The 18,037-nt window shown below is 40.0% G+C and overlaps 1 protein-coding gene across 5 annotated transcripts in view; it reads right to left on the bottom strand.

The window, feature by feature from the left end:
* The window catches only part of PPP2R2B (protein phosphatase 2 regulatory subunit Bbeta), a 496,093-nt gene that overhangs the window by 21,858 nt on the left and 456,198 nt on the right, over positions 1-18,037 (bottom strand). For all 5 annotated transcript variants that reach the window (XM_089673007.1, XM_089673008.1, XM_089673009.1 and 2 more), the window contains 2 exons: positions 9,586-9,763; positions 8,948-9,112 (listed from right to left, as the gene is read on the bottom strand). In XM_089673007.1, coding sequence (XP_089529133.1) covers positions 8,948-9,112; positions 9,586-9,763 — 343 coding nt within the window. The remainder of the gene's footprint in view (positions 1-8,947; positions 9,113-9,585; positions 9,764-18,037) is intronic.

The following is an 18,037-nucleotide window of genomic DNA, read 5'->3' as shown; positions in this document are numbered from 1 at the left end:
ACTCTTGCTCGAAGTGCAAATGGTACTGTACAAGCTTTGACGAATCTCAGATGAGCATTTGGTTTCAGCTTCAGCCTCACAGTCATTTTTTATTTTCCCCAAACGTTTATCGAATACCTCAGGGAACCGCTGTTTCAAGGACTCCACCCATCCATCATTTTCTCCTGATGGGACTGTAAGGGTGTTGCAAGAGTTCTGGATTATATCTGGCATTCCCAGATGAGCAATCCATTCTCTGCCGAAGAGAGGCAGTACTTCGTGTTTCAGGATATACAGTGGTAGTCTGTCTGGCCCTTGTATGATACCTGTACCCATGAACAACCGAGCAGGTGGAGTATTTGCACAGAGTATGTCTGCAGCTTGAGAAAAGTTGGGCAGATGGTTGCTGGAATCTGAAGTTGTCTCCACTGTTTTTGTGTGATAAACTGCAGCTCCTGTGTCCACATCCATCTTTAGTGTCTTTCCTCCAATGGATACTTCTACTGTTATTGCAGAGGTTGATGAGTGCAGGTGCTGTATAGAGAATCCGTGTAATGCTTCCTCATTGTCTGACTCAGATGGTGGTGCATGTTTCTCTACCTTGTAAGTATTCTTCTTGGGGTACTGACGTTGCTTTACTAGCACACCCCTGCTATGGCAGACCCGTCTGAGATGGCCCATTTTTCTGCAGTGATGACAAGTCTGACCCTTAAACCGGCAGGATTTGGAATCATGGTCTGCATTACCACAATGGTAGCACACTGACTTGGGTTGGGGGTCTATATTTCCAGTAGGACATAGCTGGAGTAATGGCTGTTCTGAAGATTTCCTCTTTCACACTTTCCTTGTGACCCTGAGGGTTCAATTCCTCTGTATCGACAGCCATATCTATAACTGATGCTCTCTCAATTGCCCTTGTAAGGGTAAGTTCCTTTTCTGTCAGTCTCTTTTGAATATTTTCACTATTTAGTCCCAGGACAAACCTGTCCCTCAATGCAGTAGATTGGCCTCTACCTGTTCATTTGGGGAGTACCTGTTTGCGAAGGGCTACCATATATGCCTTGATCTCTTTGGCTGGCTGCTGTTGCCACAGATAAAAACAGAATCTTTCTGTGGTTTGGTCTGAAAATGATCCTGTAATAGTTTTAAGAGCTCTGTTAATGGTTTGTTTGCTGGTTTCTCAGGAAACATGAGATCTCTAAGAGTGTCATATGTTTGAGCCCCAACAGCTGTCAGAAATACGACTACTTGCCTGACAGAGGGTACAGCGTTTGCACTGAAGTACTGTTCCAGTCTTTCAGCCCAGGAACTCCAGGAGGTCTGCGCTCCATTAAGCTCACATACTGTGCCTATCAGTGCCATCTTCCTGCTGGTATCAGTACTTTTTCCAGGTGCCAGTATCTCTTGTTGTTTTGTTTACCTCTCTCTTTAGATCAGGCTGGACACGGCCTTTGTAAATCCCATCCCCGTCGCTACTGTTATACTTTCTTTCTGCTGAGAGATGAGGCCTTTGTTGCTGGATGCACCATTCCTTTATTGGTGCACTCTTACTTCATAATCAGGTTTATTAGTATCATCACAGGAATACAGCAGTGTACATCCTCTTCTATTACTGTCTGAACACACACACACACACTCACTACCCAAGATGGCTGCCATGCCCTCTGACTTGTGTGTCATTCCGGGGCGGAGCCATTCGTTAAGGTGACAGAGCATGTAATTACATTCAGCTATAACACTTATTGTAATGGACCACTCACCCATTTTGTAGAAACCCAGCTGCAGGGGATAAAAACATTAAAAAACAAAATAGCAAAACACAATACTGCAAGAACACACTAAAGGCGTAAAAGCCAGCAGGTAGAATTACAGTGGGCAATGGCAGGCAAAGGCATCTAACACACCTAGAAGTGTTGGATGCTGAAGATTCTAGTACCAGTTGTAGATCTGCAAGAGAGTGAAGACTGGCTGCAATGGAGTGGCAACTAAAGAGTATTACAACTAATTTTGTACTTTTTTGGGGGAAAAAGTCTCTTACATTTCCTCTTAATGTACCTGCTGCTGCCAATCAAGTCTGGAAGAGTGCATCCTATGTTTTCAAGATATAACTCCTGCAATTCTGCGGTCACATCTGATGTGTCACACTGGAAGAACTCCAATGACTTATTCATGTGAAGCCCACCAGGGAAATGAACTAAAAAGAGTAGTCAATGATTTCACATTTCATGAGCCATCTAACAGGAAGGCCTTGTTTATTTTGTGCTGCAGCTACTTCTCTTTTGTCATTCCCATTTCTGCATTTTGATTAAAGTCTAAAGTTATTAAATTTCCCCACTGTCTTCTGAGAATTCATCCATAAAAGTCAATGTTACTTTTCATTTTCAACTCTGATGAACTGTCTCAATTGAGCTTTGCCCATCAGCTGAACAGAAATTGACTTAAAGTCGCTGAACCTGCGAAGGTGGCGAAAAAAAAAATCAATCACAAAATGTCAGGGGAGAGGTCAAATTGAACTCTTCTTCCTGGGTGGATGATCGTTTTCGTTTAGAAGACAATGAAGCAAAGGTATGCAAAAAGCGATCATTACATATAATCAAAATATGATAAAAAAAAATATTTATGTTCACATATTAAAGTTGTGTAGCACACTGTAAGGTAGATTTGTATTATAAAAAGAAGAAAAGAAAAAAAAAAAAAAAATTGCTGCACTTACTTTTTTTTCCCCGCAAAAAGTCAAGGGAGAAACCAAATTTTTTTTTTTTTTAATAGCCTTTATATTTACTTTCTCCAATTATCAGAAATTAGTGTCAATGCAACACATGCAGGGTTTTCTCATTAGAACAATTTACATGCAACCTGTAATCAGCGTCTTCATCTTCTTTTTACAGATTTTTTTAAAATTCAAAATAGATCTTTTATTATAAATTGTACTTAAAGAACAGTCATATCTTTAATTAAAAGCAAGATTTTACAATTAGAGTAATAGCAAAGACTACAGTGAAGGAAATATGTATTTGATCCCCTGCTGATTTTGAATGTTTGCCCACTCACAAAGAAATGATCAGTCTAACAATCAAATGGTAGGTATATTGTAACACTGAAAGACAGAATAGCAACAAAAACTTAAAAACAAATTGGATGTCTAACAAATTATGCCCTGATTTGCATGTTCATGAGGGAAATAAGTATTTGATCCCCTTCACAAAGCATGACTTGGTGGCAAATCCCTTGTTGGCAATCACAGAAGTCACACGTTTACTGTAGTTGGCCACCAGGTCTGCACACATCTCAGGATGAATTTTGGCCCACTCCTCTTGGCAGATCCTCTCCAAGTCATTAAGGTTTGGTGGCTGACGTTTGGCAACTCAAACTTTCAGTTCCCTCCACAGATTTTCCATCGGATTAAGGTCTGGAGGCTGGCTAGGCCACCCCAGGACCTTAATGTGCTTCTTCTTGAGCCACTCCTTTGTTGCCTTGGTCGTGTGTTTTGGGTCATTGTCATGTTGGAACACCCATCCATGACCCATTTTCAATGTCCTGGCTGAGGGAAGAAGGTTCTCACCCAAGATTTGATGGTACATTGCCCCGTCCATTGTCCCTTTGATGCAGTGCAGTTGTCCTGTCTCCTTAGCATAAAAACACCCCCAAATCAGAATGTTTCCACCACGTTTGACAGTTGAAATGGTGTTCTTCAGGTCATATGCAGCATTCCTCCTCCTCCAAACACGGTGAGTTGAGTTGATGCCAAAGAGCTCGATTTTGGTCTCATCTGACCACAACACTTTCAACCAGTCCTCCTTTGCATCATTCAGATGTTCAGTGGCAAACTTCAAACGGGCCTGGGCATGTGCTTCTTGAGCAGAGGGACCTTGCTGGCACTGCAGAATTTCAATCCTTGTCGGTGTAATGTGTTACTAATTGTTTTCTTGGTGACTGTGGTCCTAGCTGCCTGGAGATCATTGACAAGATCCTCACGTGTAGTTCAGGGATGATTCCTCGCTGTTCTCATGATTATTGACACACCACGAGGTAAGATCTTGCATGGTGCACCAGACCTAGGGAGCAGGGGATCAAATACTTATTTCCTTCACTGTATATATTGCTTTGCCCGAGTCCCCTGCCTTGAGTTTATGATGTCTTAGACAAGTGAAAGGGTCTGCCGCACGCTGGCTATTATTGTTTATGAGCCAGTGTGGAACGGGCTCGCCCTCTTGTTACCTAGCTTATCCAATATCCAGATCCATTCATAAGAAGCAGTGCCATTGGTGGCTGTAAATAGGCAAAAGCTAGGGGCTGTATTGCACAAAGAATGATGGCAGACAAATACTCATTCAGGCTAGGTTCACACTGCTGCAGTCTTATTTTGATCTGACTTAGTTCAATTATGTGATGCAACTTGGATGCTATATTTTATGCTTTGCATATTCTTTGGGGCCAAAATCGAATTGGAACTGCCCCATAGTAATACATGAACCTTTTACAAAAAATGTGCTGTACTGATTTCCATCGATGTGAATGGGTACCAATGGAAACAATATGATTTCCATTGTCATGTGATTCACTGCAACTCAAGTAGCATCTAAAATTGCATTAGTGTGAAAGGAGCCTCACTGCTAGGATAGAGGCCAGCCAGTCTATTTAGAGATACCCTGCAATAAAAAAAAACAAAAAAAACCCCCCATACAATTTTATTTTATTTTTATGGATTTGAGGGTATGGGGGTTTACACCATCATTGTAAACTAATTGGAGTTAGAGGTATATGTATTTTATTAAAACCTAATAAATAAAAATATATATTTTATATGCAGGCACTTAGACGTTTTAAGCATAATATGTATGTGATATAGACAGGTTTTGAAGTATTTTGATTTTTATCTATGGTATGTATTAGAATGGATAGAACGTTTTTTTTGCTGTGAAAGATTCTATTTCTGGTATGGAGAAGGATTACACACTTTATATATCTGTAAAATCAGGCAGCATCCCCTATGTATTAATTTACTGGAACAACACCTTTTGAGTATGAGAAAGAGTTTTGTTTTTCTCCCAGTTCTTATAGTTGCTTATTGATCATCTTTCTGAGGTGTTATATAGCAAGGTTCTTAGCAACGGTGGGGTGTATGAGAAAGAGTTAAGTTTTCTCCCAGCTCTTGGAATTGCTTACTGAGCTACACAGTGAGCAGATGGAGATCTTGTTTACAGGTTTCCTAGCAGAGGGTAGGAGTATGTTCAAAAGAGTGCTGAGATCCTATTGGCCCCTAGCTTCTGAGGAAGCCCCATGGTTGTAACGCGTAAAGCAGGGTAGTGACATCATCGTAAAGCAGGGTAGTGCTGATAGTGACATCATCCCGTGACGAGGAGATGATAATATAGTGGAAAATGAGAGTTGACCAGAAGATAGTTTGCATTCCTTAACAAGCGGCTTCATTGCTGGAGAGTGATGCTGTTCTGATCAGGCTATTTTTGAACTTTTGTACTTTAGGAGGTGTACCAAATAGGGTAAGCGACCAACTTTGCACATATTTGTTGAAGCTAGAGGATAAGGTAGCAGTTGTGTTCAAGAAGAGAGATATACACATACAATTTTGATTTCTATATATTATCTACATTATAGCACTTTTTTTGTGTTATATACAGTATAAAACACACATTTTCTTGGTATGATATGCAACAAAAGCCTAAAAACACCACAATGCAACATTGTATATAGAACTTTATTTACACTGTATACACTTATTTTTTAACTTGAGCACCATTATTTGGAATTTATGTTTAGACTCCTTTCACACAGGGCGTATTCTGTTGTGATCAGCAGGGGATCTGTGAGCTGATACCCTGCTGATGCAAGGAGTGGGAGAATAACTCATCCAAGTCCTCTGTATCTGCAGAGCAGAAAGGCAAAGTCTGCTCTGCTCTATAGGTGGCCCGGAGTAAACAGACTCTGCTGTCCATATACACCCGGCTACCTCTGATCTGCCCCACCTAAACAGAAGAGGATGGGGATTTCTTTTCTTTTTAGTGGGCCTGATTGGATCCGGTGGTAGGCAGATGTAAATGGACACAAGTCTGTTTACACCTGCCTGTCCATTGGGATGAATAGACTTTCTGATTATGTCTGCCTGAAAAACTGACAGGCAGATCTAATCGGAATGCCAATCTGAAAGGGGCCTAATGTATTTATAATTTGAGTACAATTATTTGTAGTTTATACACTATTCTATACACATTTTTTAGCACCAAGTCTTTTCTGATGTATAATTGTGGAGTGCCACACTATAGGTTCTTTGCAATTGATCAAAAATTAGTTTGTGGAGAAGCGGGGAACACACAGGTGTGAGGGCTGACTCCAATTAATGCGATCTTGAGTTGCTACGCGATGATACACATTTTATAACACAAGTATGGGAGACCCTTGTAAATTCTTAAACACCCTAAAATATTCTGGCTTTCATATCCTAAAAAAAAAAATATTTTTATACATTTTACCTTTAAATATTTTAAAGGGAATTTTGAAATTAGGCATTTAAAACAACTGATTCTAGTTTTAGGGCACATAACCAATTCTTTAGTTCATTTTAGTACATGAGTGGTGTAGCTAGAGTAAGTACAGCTGTGCTCATATAAACTAAAATTTGCATGAACATGTTCTCTTTAGAAAGAGGGAGGGGGAAATGTCAAAACTGGAGCAGATCTGCATAGTAACCAATCAGCTTCTATCAACAGCTTGTTCACTTAGGCTTTTAAAATGAAAGACAGTAGCTGACTGGTTAAAAGCAAAATAGGTACACTAACCTATGAACAAATATTAGTAACGACTCAAACACAAAACATCAAGTGCATAATTAGTGACATAAACAAGTCCAAATGCAAGTCCAATACAGACAATAAATAGTGCAAGCCGCAATCTTAAAGTGCATTATTTCTTGCAAAGTATCCAATCTTGTGAAAGGCCCAATGTGCCCCCAATAAAGCAAACTGATGTGCACTTCCCATTGTTCACCCATGCTCAAAAACTCCTTAGCAGAATGTAGACATTTCATACAAAGGAGATCAAATGCGCCTGGCTGTCATACATCTATGATATCCAGCTATGAAAGCTGCCTCTCTCCCCTGACTATGTCTGAGCAGAGACGAAACGTGATGGGCAGGGCTTGTTACGCAACTTCAGGACACCTGCCGGTGGACTCTTGGCAGAGCTGTTCAGTGTAATTGTCGCTCTTTCATCTACCAAATCTGGTTTTCTAAGAAACTTGATTCTATTTTCCAACTACTACACTAGGGGGTTTGCCTTTGTGTTCTCTTTAGATTCTGTGATATTTGTGAAGTACTGGAGTATTGTGGAGGCGGATATCATTGCTGTATGACAGCCAAATGCAATTGATCTCTTGAACACGGGTGAACACTGCAGTGCACATCCGTTTGCCGTGTTTTTGTGGGCACAAAAAAAAAAAAAATAGTTTGTCCTGCCCACAAAATAGATAACAGAGGCCTATGAAGGTGCATCTAAGGAGTCCCTAATGCAACAAGGAACAGTACTGCAGACAGGAGGAATGCTGGGTATGTTACTAATTACCCAATTAGGATGCCCTGGCAGTTAAATGGTCAAGCACACAAAGTTTAAAGCTCTCTGATAAATGTAATTTTGTAATAATGTGTTGTGTTGTGGCAGTGGCCTGTACAGCATATTCTCTTGTATTTCTAACAGCTTCTTCTCCAACCTAATTACAATTCTCAGGTCACATACCAGAAAGGTTAAGGGCATTCGTATGCACCCAATGCTTCACTGAACCAGCTAATGTGTATTGTACAGTTGTATCCTTCCTTTTTAGTTAATTAAGGGACACTTCCTTCTGCTGCCTGTCACGCTCTCCCCATTTTACAACACAATCTAATGATGATAACCTGCCATGAATGGGAAAATTTAGGGCAGCCACATCTGCAAGAAGAGCCAGGGAAAAGACTAGATGCCTCTGAAGTTAACACTTTATATTATATAAAAGTGGTGTTAATTGAACATATGCACGTCATCAGTCATCAGTAGAAGTCGTTTTGTGCTTCATGTGACAGAAACTGATTCATGTCCATGAGTTTTTCCTCTGATCAGATGAGCCTATGAATAAAATGTCTAAATAATAGGTATATGAACTTAAAGCCAAATAGTAGGCAACTAAAAATACCGTTCATACAACTGTGTATTCCTTCATCCTCTTTAGCAATTACCCCCAAGTGTGACTTTTTATATTATTGCTCTGTGTTAGGCACTAATTTCCAGTACAAGAGACTACAGTCATGAGAATACTAAAATTGTTGTGATTCTGCCATTTTCAGTGGCCCTAAAACTTGTATGCATTTGAATTGGACCCTCAAGTTACTTTAGGTTAGGTTCACACTGTAGTGGGTGGTTGCAGGTATTGCAGCTGTTCCCACACCCACAGCCAAAATATACTGCTCTGTAGAGACACGCGGGGCTGCCATTTAATTGCACCTCCACGTATCTAAACCGGCAGCGTGTTTGCAGAAAAGCACCATGTGATCTCCTTGTGAATGCATTTTAAAAATGGTCCAAGAACCTATTTTTTTTTTTTGTGGGAAACGCAAGCTGCCATGCCCATCCAAACATGGACCACAAATCCGTTACAGTAAGAACCTATCCTTAGCAACTATTAAATCTTGCCTTCCTGCCACTGCAGGCAGCAACAGATTTCTTCCTAGGGCACTATGTGAGCCAGGGGTGGCCCTTAGTCAGAACACATCAAATTTACACACATTTTGTGTTGAGAGAAAGCACCATCTTCCTATTTCTCCAGCAGCTAGCAAAGAATTGTCAGAGGCAAGGAGAAATGCAATGACACAGGTGGGATTTGATAGATTTCTTAGTGGAGAAAGCAATCCAATACTTACAGAATGAACAAATTAAGGAATTTAAAAAAGCAAAAAAAAAAAAAAAAAAAAAGACAATTACTCACACTTTGAATGTTTGTCACAAAGAGCTGAAGATCTCATGTCACAGAGCCGGATTGTTCCTTTACTGCTGCTATATACAAATGTATTGCAATGATGCGGGTGAAATTCGGCAGCTGTTATCACTTCTGTAAGTTCTTCCATGTTGGTGGGTTTAATATCCACAATGTCTGGAGGACAAAAAGTTAAGGCCAAAACATTCACATCTGCCTAAACTGGTACAAATTCACTTTTCATTTCTATGGCAAAGTCATCAGAATAGTTTAAAGCCCAACTTTTTATTTTGGATAATGAAAACGTGCCAGACACATAGGGTTTAAAGCTTTTATCTACACTCTCAATTTATTTTTTTGTTTGCTCTTGTTTTCCTTTTCTATCCAGATGATGTCCTGATTGAATCTAAAAGAAATGGCAGGAAGGACTACAACACCTACCCACTTTCCATACAGATTCACCCACTGTCCCAACCTTTCACAAAGTAAGGAAAAGCTATCAAATTGTGATATACTGTATATGTAGGGCAAGTGTAGAAAGGTTGGCTTCAAAGCTTTGGAAGCTGCTCATACATTGTTACCCTGATAAAGGAAAGCATTATACATTGGCGGTCTACAGACAAGTCCTTTAATATGGAACAAAAGGATACTAAAACTTCGATTTGTTATCTCTAGATTCCATAGGTTTATCCTTAGATCATCTGCTGACATGTATGTTTCATAGTCGCTGTTCACAGATATTGAATTAATGTGATATGTATGTGCATTGGAAAACACTCTTCGTGGTGTGGCTTCCACCATTAGATCCATGGGCCTCAATACAGGCACCTGGAAGAAGGAAAATATCACACGATTAGTATAAAATCATAAAATACTTGGAAGCTACCAGTAAACACAGTGTTATCGATAAGTTAACCCAACCAGTAAAATCTCATATATGCTTCAACGTTATGTAATTTGAAAATTAATTTTCAGTATTTTTAAATCTGCATTTTTCATTAAAATAAATCCTGGCAATTCTGCTTTAAAGGTCCCTTTGTTCAGGCACTTCCTGATATAAAGGTGACAACACTTCTGATGGCCATTGCAACAAAAAATTACCCAGGAATGGTTCACTGTTGTCACCATCAGACAACCCACTTTCAAATATGCTATGCAGCCATTGTTAAGGTTCAGGTATGTAGACAAGTGTCTTTAAAAGAGGCTGCAGGAGATAAACAGCACCTACATGCAAAGGATGAAAAAAGTATGAAAACAAGTAATGTATTTAGTTATATAAAAATTACAACTGTCTAGAATACACTTTACTTTAGTAAACTAAATGTCATTCAGCTGTCATTGTGATCTCCCTGTGCGTGGGTTTTCTCTGGGTACTCTGGTTCCCACAATTCAAAGACATGCTGATAAGTTAATAAGCTCCTGTTCAAAGTGGCCCAAAGTGGTTCAATGTGTAAGTACTATACGCATGTGAGATAGTGATGTTAATTAATAAATCTTAAGAACAGGAACTGATGTGAATGTACAATATGTGCTGCATAAATTGTCAGTGCTATAGAAACACTTGTAATAAGTAAAAATATAAAATTCCTATCAGAGCACCCTAACAGGGACAAATAAGCCTTTAAAGCTTTATGACAAAAAAAAATTTAAAAAACCTGAACAAGACAAACTGTTTGGATAGTGATAAATAGAAAAAAAATACAAACTTGTTCAAAACATATCTGAAAATACTGCAGAACTGTGAATACCCAGAAGCTCTCCAGCTCTTACACACATACAATGTGGTTTCTGAAAAAAACTCTGTGCCTGTGTGTTGTGGACCAGATGTATGGTGCTGAGAACGTCATATACAGCATAATAAGAGCGAGCGGAATTATTCGGCTGAGTAAATACATGCATGGAAAGGGCATATCTGATCTTACTAGGGTGTTTTTGTGCTCTGTAATGCATTTTCACAGAGTGCAGTGAACCATTTTACTAAAATCAGCAAAACGATTCAGCACCATGTAACATTCAACTTTCTTGCAGTCAACATTTCATACAGAAGAAAAAAAATAAGCAATGGAAAAAAATATTCAGCACATTAATTAAAATAGAATATATGACTCTTCTTTAAAAATTAAGAAAAATGAAGGTATTACCATAGCATCCCGTCTAGTCCTAGCTACCATTAATCTACCAAAGGTTATATTGGTCATACACAGTATCACAGTTACAAGCAATGAAACCAACTGGAACACCGCATGAGGTAATCAGGGTGTGCAGGCATTTCACTGGAGATCAAGAATGTCCAGTCAGCATAAGATTCTATGTCCGACACAGATTTTCTGAAATTCTAAAAAAGCACTCTGCAAACCGGCATGAACGGATTTTTTTTCTTTGGATATCTATCAGCCAAAAGCAGTAAGGACATTCCAACACTGAAAGGGAAAATGGGAAGAAGGTTTACACCCGTCACATCAAACCCAACTTTGAAATCGTGCGACTTACAGTGACTTGCCAATTTCATGTGCGATTTGCAAGACATCGGACACAGATGGCTATGCAAATCGCACCAAAAGTAGTGCATGCACTACTTTAGAAATCGGTGTGGCTCCGACCAAGTTGGAACTGCACCAATATGACCTCTCTAATTGGGGACAATAGGGTGTGACTTAGCATTCGATTTGCAAGTCGCATGGCATGCAAATCGCATGCCAATTCACATCCAGTATGACCAGGGACTTGCTGTTCGTTTCCAGTCTTTGGCCAGCCTTTTCGCCAGAAATATTCTATTGACTACAGTAGAGAACACCTCCTTTCATACATTCACAGGCCAGAGAAGCAGGACCACTTAAAGGACACCCAATACATTTTCCTCTGCTTACACAACACCATATATTTTTCTGCAAATTATGAAGTCCTACAGAAATTAAATGATACTTGAAAAACCTTTAATTACTATTTAAAACAATCCTCTTTAGATCATATCTGGGTCTAATGCTAAGAGGATGTTTTAATTTGCAATAAAATATTTATTTGCCCTTAAACAGTGATAATGAATATCCTAACTGATGACATGATGGATCAAAAACATCAAACCTCCAAGAAAAAAAAAAAAACATAAATAAGTAGAACATGTGGTTTCAAAAGCACATTGTGCATAGGAGTGCATAATACCATTGTTTCTCAAATAGTATTAACAAAAAAACATTCAGAGCTGGTTCACACAAATTCTGCATTCCGGATGTGTTTTTCACTTGCGTTTACATGCACTTTTGATACGTTCAAGAGCATTTTTTTTTCTCATTTTGAAGCTTGAAAAATCCAGGACAATGTGTATTGTTTAGATGCATTCCAGTGCGTTTTTGGTGTGTTCCACAGAAGAAAAATGCACTGGGCTCTACTTTTGTTGACTGCACTGGAACTGACTGCACTAGTATGAACTAGGACCACTGGAATACATGGAAAACACTGCACATGCATTTTTGATGCAGAATAAAATGCACTGGACTGCATATGGAGTCCACCAACCCTTACTGTTAAGTAAATATAGAGACTAAGGTAAAAATGCAAGATTCTCTGGTTTACAAAATTAATTACCCAAGATAATATAAAGAACCATGGGGTAAAAACCCAGTTGGTGTGTGTGTGTGTGGGGGGGGGGGGGGTGCCGATGGTTGGACAAGAGGTGTTGAAAAATCAATTTGGGCAACACTGAACATTAATAAGTTAGTATTCTTTTGTTTGAGTTCTAGTTAGTGTGGTTGTAAAGGGAGAAGGTTTTCCATCTTCATACATTCTATGTAGCTCCTCCAATACTTACCTGAGCCCGAGCTGCTGTCAATCACAGCCAATGGGGATGGTGCAAGAGGTGAGGCCAAGTCGCATTCTGTGCGTCTTATAGACACACACAGCTGGCTCAGGATCATGCACACGTAAGTGTCCCCAGAGCAGGCAGCTTGCTATGGGGGCACTCTTGGGAGCAGCCAGAAGTGCCAGTTGGGTACCCATGAAGTGGAAGATTGGGACTGCTTTGTTCTAACTCACTCCCTGGTCATCTCCCGCCTTGACTAGTGCAACTCCCTCCTCACTGGCTTACCTTTGTATAGGCTACCCCCCCCCCCCCTTCAGTCCATTATGAATGCTGCTGCCAGACTCATCCACCTTACCAACCATTCAGTGTCTGCCACCCCTCTTTGCCAGTCCCACCACTGGCTCCCACTCACCCAACGAATAAAATTCAGCATACTTACAACAATTTTTAAAGCCATCCACAACTCAGCCCCTAGTTACATCACTAACCTGGTCTCAAAATACCAACCAAATTGTTGTCTTCTTTCCACCAAAGACCTCCTGCTCTCTAGCTCCCTTGTCACCTCCTCCCATACTCGCCTCAAGGATTTCTCCAGAGCCTTTCCCATCCTCTGGAACTCCCTTCCCCAATGTGTCCAACTATCTCCCTCTGTCCACTTTTAGATGATCCCTGAAAACTCATCTATTTAGTGAAGCCTATCCTGCCCCCACCCAACAACTGTACATGTATTTTGTCCATCAGCCTGTCCCCCACAGTTATTACCTTTTGTATCTCTCAATCCTCCCTCTTAGATTGCAAGCTCTAACGAGAAGGGCCTTCTGAATCCTCCTGTATTAATTTGTATTGTAATTGTACTATCTGCCCTCATGTTGTAAAGCGCAGCGTAAACTGTTGGCGCCATAAAAATTCTGTATTACAATAATAATACAACAATAATGCAACCTTAGAGACACATCATTGACCTAAAAAGAATTATAGCAGCATAATTTAGGCATTATTTAGTGCATACAGCCATATGTGTACTTTGCAGAAGAATATCGGTTTGTACAGTGTTACAATCTCATCAACTAATGATAATACCGAAAAATTGTAGCAAGGAGGCAGAGTATGCATCAGAGCTTACATGAACAGTACTGGATGCAGAATAGTAGGCATCTGTGTGCCATATTGCCAGTTGACACTGACTGAATGACTGTATATCATTTACTATTCAGAGGTGTGAAAACTTGCCAGACGTAAAGGGTCCAGCCAGTACCAATTTACTGGTGTACAAAAGGGCCTTGGCACAAGGTTGTCATGATCAAAAAAATTAATTAAAAGTATGGCAATTCATAACTCTAAAGAAAAATACTGGGGAATGGCATTTTATATTAAATTAGGGCCTGTTTTGGATAAATGGTATGGACTGTGTAAGGTTTCAAAGTTTTGGATAGCATTTAAATACATTTGGAGAAAATCTGAATCTTTAATTCTGTTACCATACTGTAGATAACAGTTTAAACAGATCTTTTTGTATTAAAGGGCTTGAAGACCTGATCCAGGTTCTTCATGAAGACAAAAGGCTTTTGTACCCTACCAGGATAGGCTGGTAGATAGGCAGGATAGGCTTAGAACATTCTCTAAAAAGACCACTGTTAGGTAAAAAAGGATTTGTAACACAGTTGTCCCAAAATTATTCTAGCTTTTTGCATAGTTTGATAAAATTAGGGATCCGTAAACTTTGTCAATTGGTGCTGAAATGAAACACTTGTGAACCTGGACAAAGTAGGGTTTTTAAAATTTATTTAAATAAAAGGAATAAATTCTGGATGAAGAAGTGAAACAAGCAGATGGCAATAAATGAAGTGGTGGCCAAATCACCTTGCTCTCAGAGCAGTAAATTCACGTCTCTTGTCATGTGTCATAATTCTTTTGGCCATATGCGGTTTGTTGGTGGCAACAGCTTAGTCCAGGTAGTCCAATGAGCAGGAATTTCACTGTCATAATACCAATATAAATAAATGTGTTGACCTACAGGTGAAACTCGAAAAATTAGAATATCGTGCAAAAGTTCATTTATTTCAGTAATGCAACTTTAAAGGTGAAACTAATATATGAGATAGACTCATTACATGCAAAGCAAGATCGTTCAAGACGTGATTTGTCATAATTGTGATGATTATGGCTTACAGCTCATGAAACCGCCAAATCCACAATCTCAGAAAATTAGAATATTACATGCAATCAATAAAACAAGGATAGAACAATATCGGACCCCTGAATAGTATAAGCATGCATATGTACTCAGTACTTGGTTTGGGCCCCTTTTGCAGCAATTACTGCCTCAATGCGGCGTGGAATGGAAGCTATCAGCCTGTGGCACTGCTGAGGTGTTATGGATGACTAGGATGCTTCAATAGCAGCCTTCAGCTCTTCTGCATTGTTCGGTCTCATGTCTCTCATCTTTCTCTTGGCAATGACCCATAGATTCTCTATGGGTTAAGGTCAGGCGAGTTTGCTGGCCAATCAAGCACAGTAATCCCACGGTCATTGAACCAGGTTTTGGTGCTTTTGGCAGTGTGGGCAGGTACCAAGTCCTGCTGGAAAATGAAGTCAGCATCCCCATAAAGCTCGTCTGCAGAAGGAAGCATGAAGTGCTCTCATAATCTCCTGGTAGATGGCTGCGTTGACCTTGGACTTAATGAAGCACAGTTGACCAACACCAGCAGATGACATGGCTCCCCAAATCAACACAGACTGTGGAAACTTCACACTGGACTTCAAGCATCTTGCAGTGTGTGCCTCTCAATTCTTCCTCCATACTCTGGGTCCTTGGTTTCCAAATGAAATGCAAAAGTTGCTCTCATCAGAAAAGAGGACTTTGGAAGAGGAGCAACAGACCAGCTCTGTTTTTCTTTAGACCAGGTAAGACGCTTCTGACGTTGTTTGTTGTTCAGGAGCGGCTTGACAAGAGGAATACGACGTTTGAAGCCCATGTCCAGGATCCGTCTGTGTGTGGTGGCTCTTGATGCACTGACTCCAGCCTCAGTCCACTCCTTGTGAAAGTCCCCAACACTTTTGAATGGCCTTTTCCTGACAATCCTCTCCAGGCTGCGGTCATCCCTGCTGCTTGTGCACCTTTTTCTTCCACACTTTTCCCTTCCACATAACTTTCTATTAATGTGCTTTGATACAGCACTTTGGGAACATCCAACTTCTTTTGCAATTACCTTTTGAGGCTTTCCCTCCTTATGGAGGGTGTCAATGATGGTTTTCCGCACAACTGTCAAGTCAGCAGCCTTTCCCATGATTGTGATTCCTACTGAACCAGACTGAGAAACCATTTAAAGGCTCAGGAACCCTTTGCAGGTGTTATGGCTTAATTAGCTGATTAGAGTGGGACACTTTGAGCCTAGAATATTGAACCTTTTCACAATATTCAAATTTTCTGAGATTGTGGATTTGGGGTTTTGATGAGATGTAAGCCATAACCATCACAATTATGACACAGCTTGAACTATCTTGCTTTGCATGTAATGAGTCTCATATATTAGTTTCGCCTTTTAAGTTGCATTACTGAAATAAATGAACTTGTGCGCAATATTCTAATTTTTCGTGTTTCACCTGTATAGCCCGATTCCAAACCTAACCAAACGCTAAAGCTGGCCATACATGGATTGACATTTGGCTGGTACAGCCTTTTGACTTCTCATTAATTGCCTTGTTGGAAAGCTTTAGTTCGATCAGAGCTGCAGCACTGATCAGTGTATCCTGACAGCAGAGGAGTGCAGCAGACACTAGAGGAGAAAGCACGGCAGGGATGATTCCAGCATCCACCTTGAATATGTGTATGGGGGGATCTGTTCAGTTTCTCCTGCTAAGCCCACCGATTGCTTGAAAAAACTCAACCATGTATGACCAACTTAAGGTTTAACAACTCCTAAAAAACAAACCTGTGTTCCCCTGAAACTGAAGTCCAAGGTAGCTTCTGAATGCAACCAAATTCCATTGTTGCTGCCCAAGCTTGCTTTTTTTCCCCATTTCCTTCCTATCAAAGAAGCCATGTGCCACAGTGACAGAGTAAAATTAAGACAGCAGAAGTGGAGGGTGCTAGTTGCAGTACAGAGCCACCTAAATTTTGGAGATACCTGGGGAAGCAAAGCTGGTATGCAGTCACCTGAGCTTAATGAAGAGTGCTAGTTTATTTTTGTTTTGTTTTTTTAGATGGAGCACAGGTTCACTTTAACCCGAAAAAACCTTAGCCTAACATAACCTGAAACTATTAACCTTAGATGTAAAAGTGAAAGTTCAAAATGAATGTGGAATCCCATAAGAAAAAAACGGCAAGTATGCAGTTGAAGTACATACTGTATACTGTTTTACCTCCAAAAAGAATCATAACCTTGTTCAATCACTATTGTGACTTACACACAACTGCACTGCCACGATAATCACTCTGCTGGATTATATATGAAAACAAATGATTGATAAGGTAATGTACAGCGCTGAGTGAACTATTGGCGCTTTATAAATACTGTATAATAATAATAATAAGGAAGACTTTTTTCACCATTATTTTCCCTTTAAACTGGCATTTAAAACAACAGAACAATTTGCCGGTTGGATTAAAAGGTTTAGTATAGTGTACCTTTTTTGTGTATAAATTTGACTAAAACAAGAGGGACCAATGGAGAGGAAAGAAGGCCTTGGTTCCAAAAGAGGAACACATACATATATGTATATAAAAAAAAAACCCACATACACTCACCGGCCACTTTATTATCTACACCTGTTTAATTGCTTGGTAACACAAATTCCTAATTAGTCAATCACATGGCAGCAATTCAATGCATTTAGGCATGTAGATGTGGTGAAGATGACTTGAAGATCACACCGAGCATCAGAATGGGGAAGAAAGGGAATTTAAGTGACTTTAAACATGGCATGGTTGTTGGTGCCAGACAGGCTGGTCTGAGTATTTCAAAACTGCTGATCTACTGGGATTTTCATGCACAATCATCTCTAGAGTTTACAGAGAATGGTCCGCAAAAGAGAATATATCCAGTGAGCGGCAGTTGTGTGGATTAAAATACCTTGTTGATATCAGAGGAGAATTGGCAGACTGGTTGCTGCGATATTCAGATGGTAGGGTCAGAATTTGGCATAAACAACATGAAAGCATGGATCCATCCTGCCTTGTATCAACAGTCCTGGCTGGTGGTGGTGGTGTATTGTCATGGGCGATATTTTCTTGGCACTAGCAAGGTGTACCTAATAAAATGGCCAGTGAGTGTACATGCACACACTTTTTAATATACTACACCTGT

This window comes from Staurois parvus, unplaced genomic scaffold (genome assembly GCF_062004578.1).
Source record: "Staurois parvus isolate SC_StPar_1 unplaced genomic scaffold, SC_StPar_1.0 ptg000133l, whole genome shotgun sequence".
NCBI lineage: Eukaryota > Metazoa > Chordata > Amphibia > Anura > Ranidae > Staurois > Staurois parvus.
The sequence above is the reverse complement of the archived record's forward strand: the minus strand, read 5'-3'. Positions and strand labels throughout refer to the sequence as shown.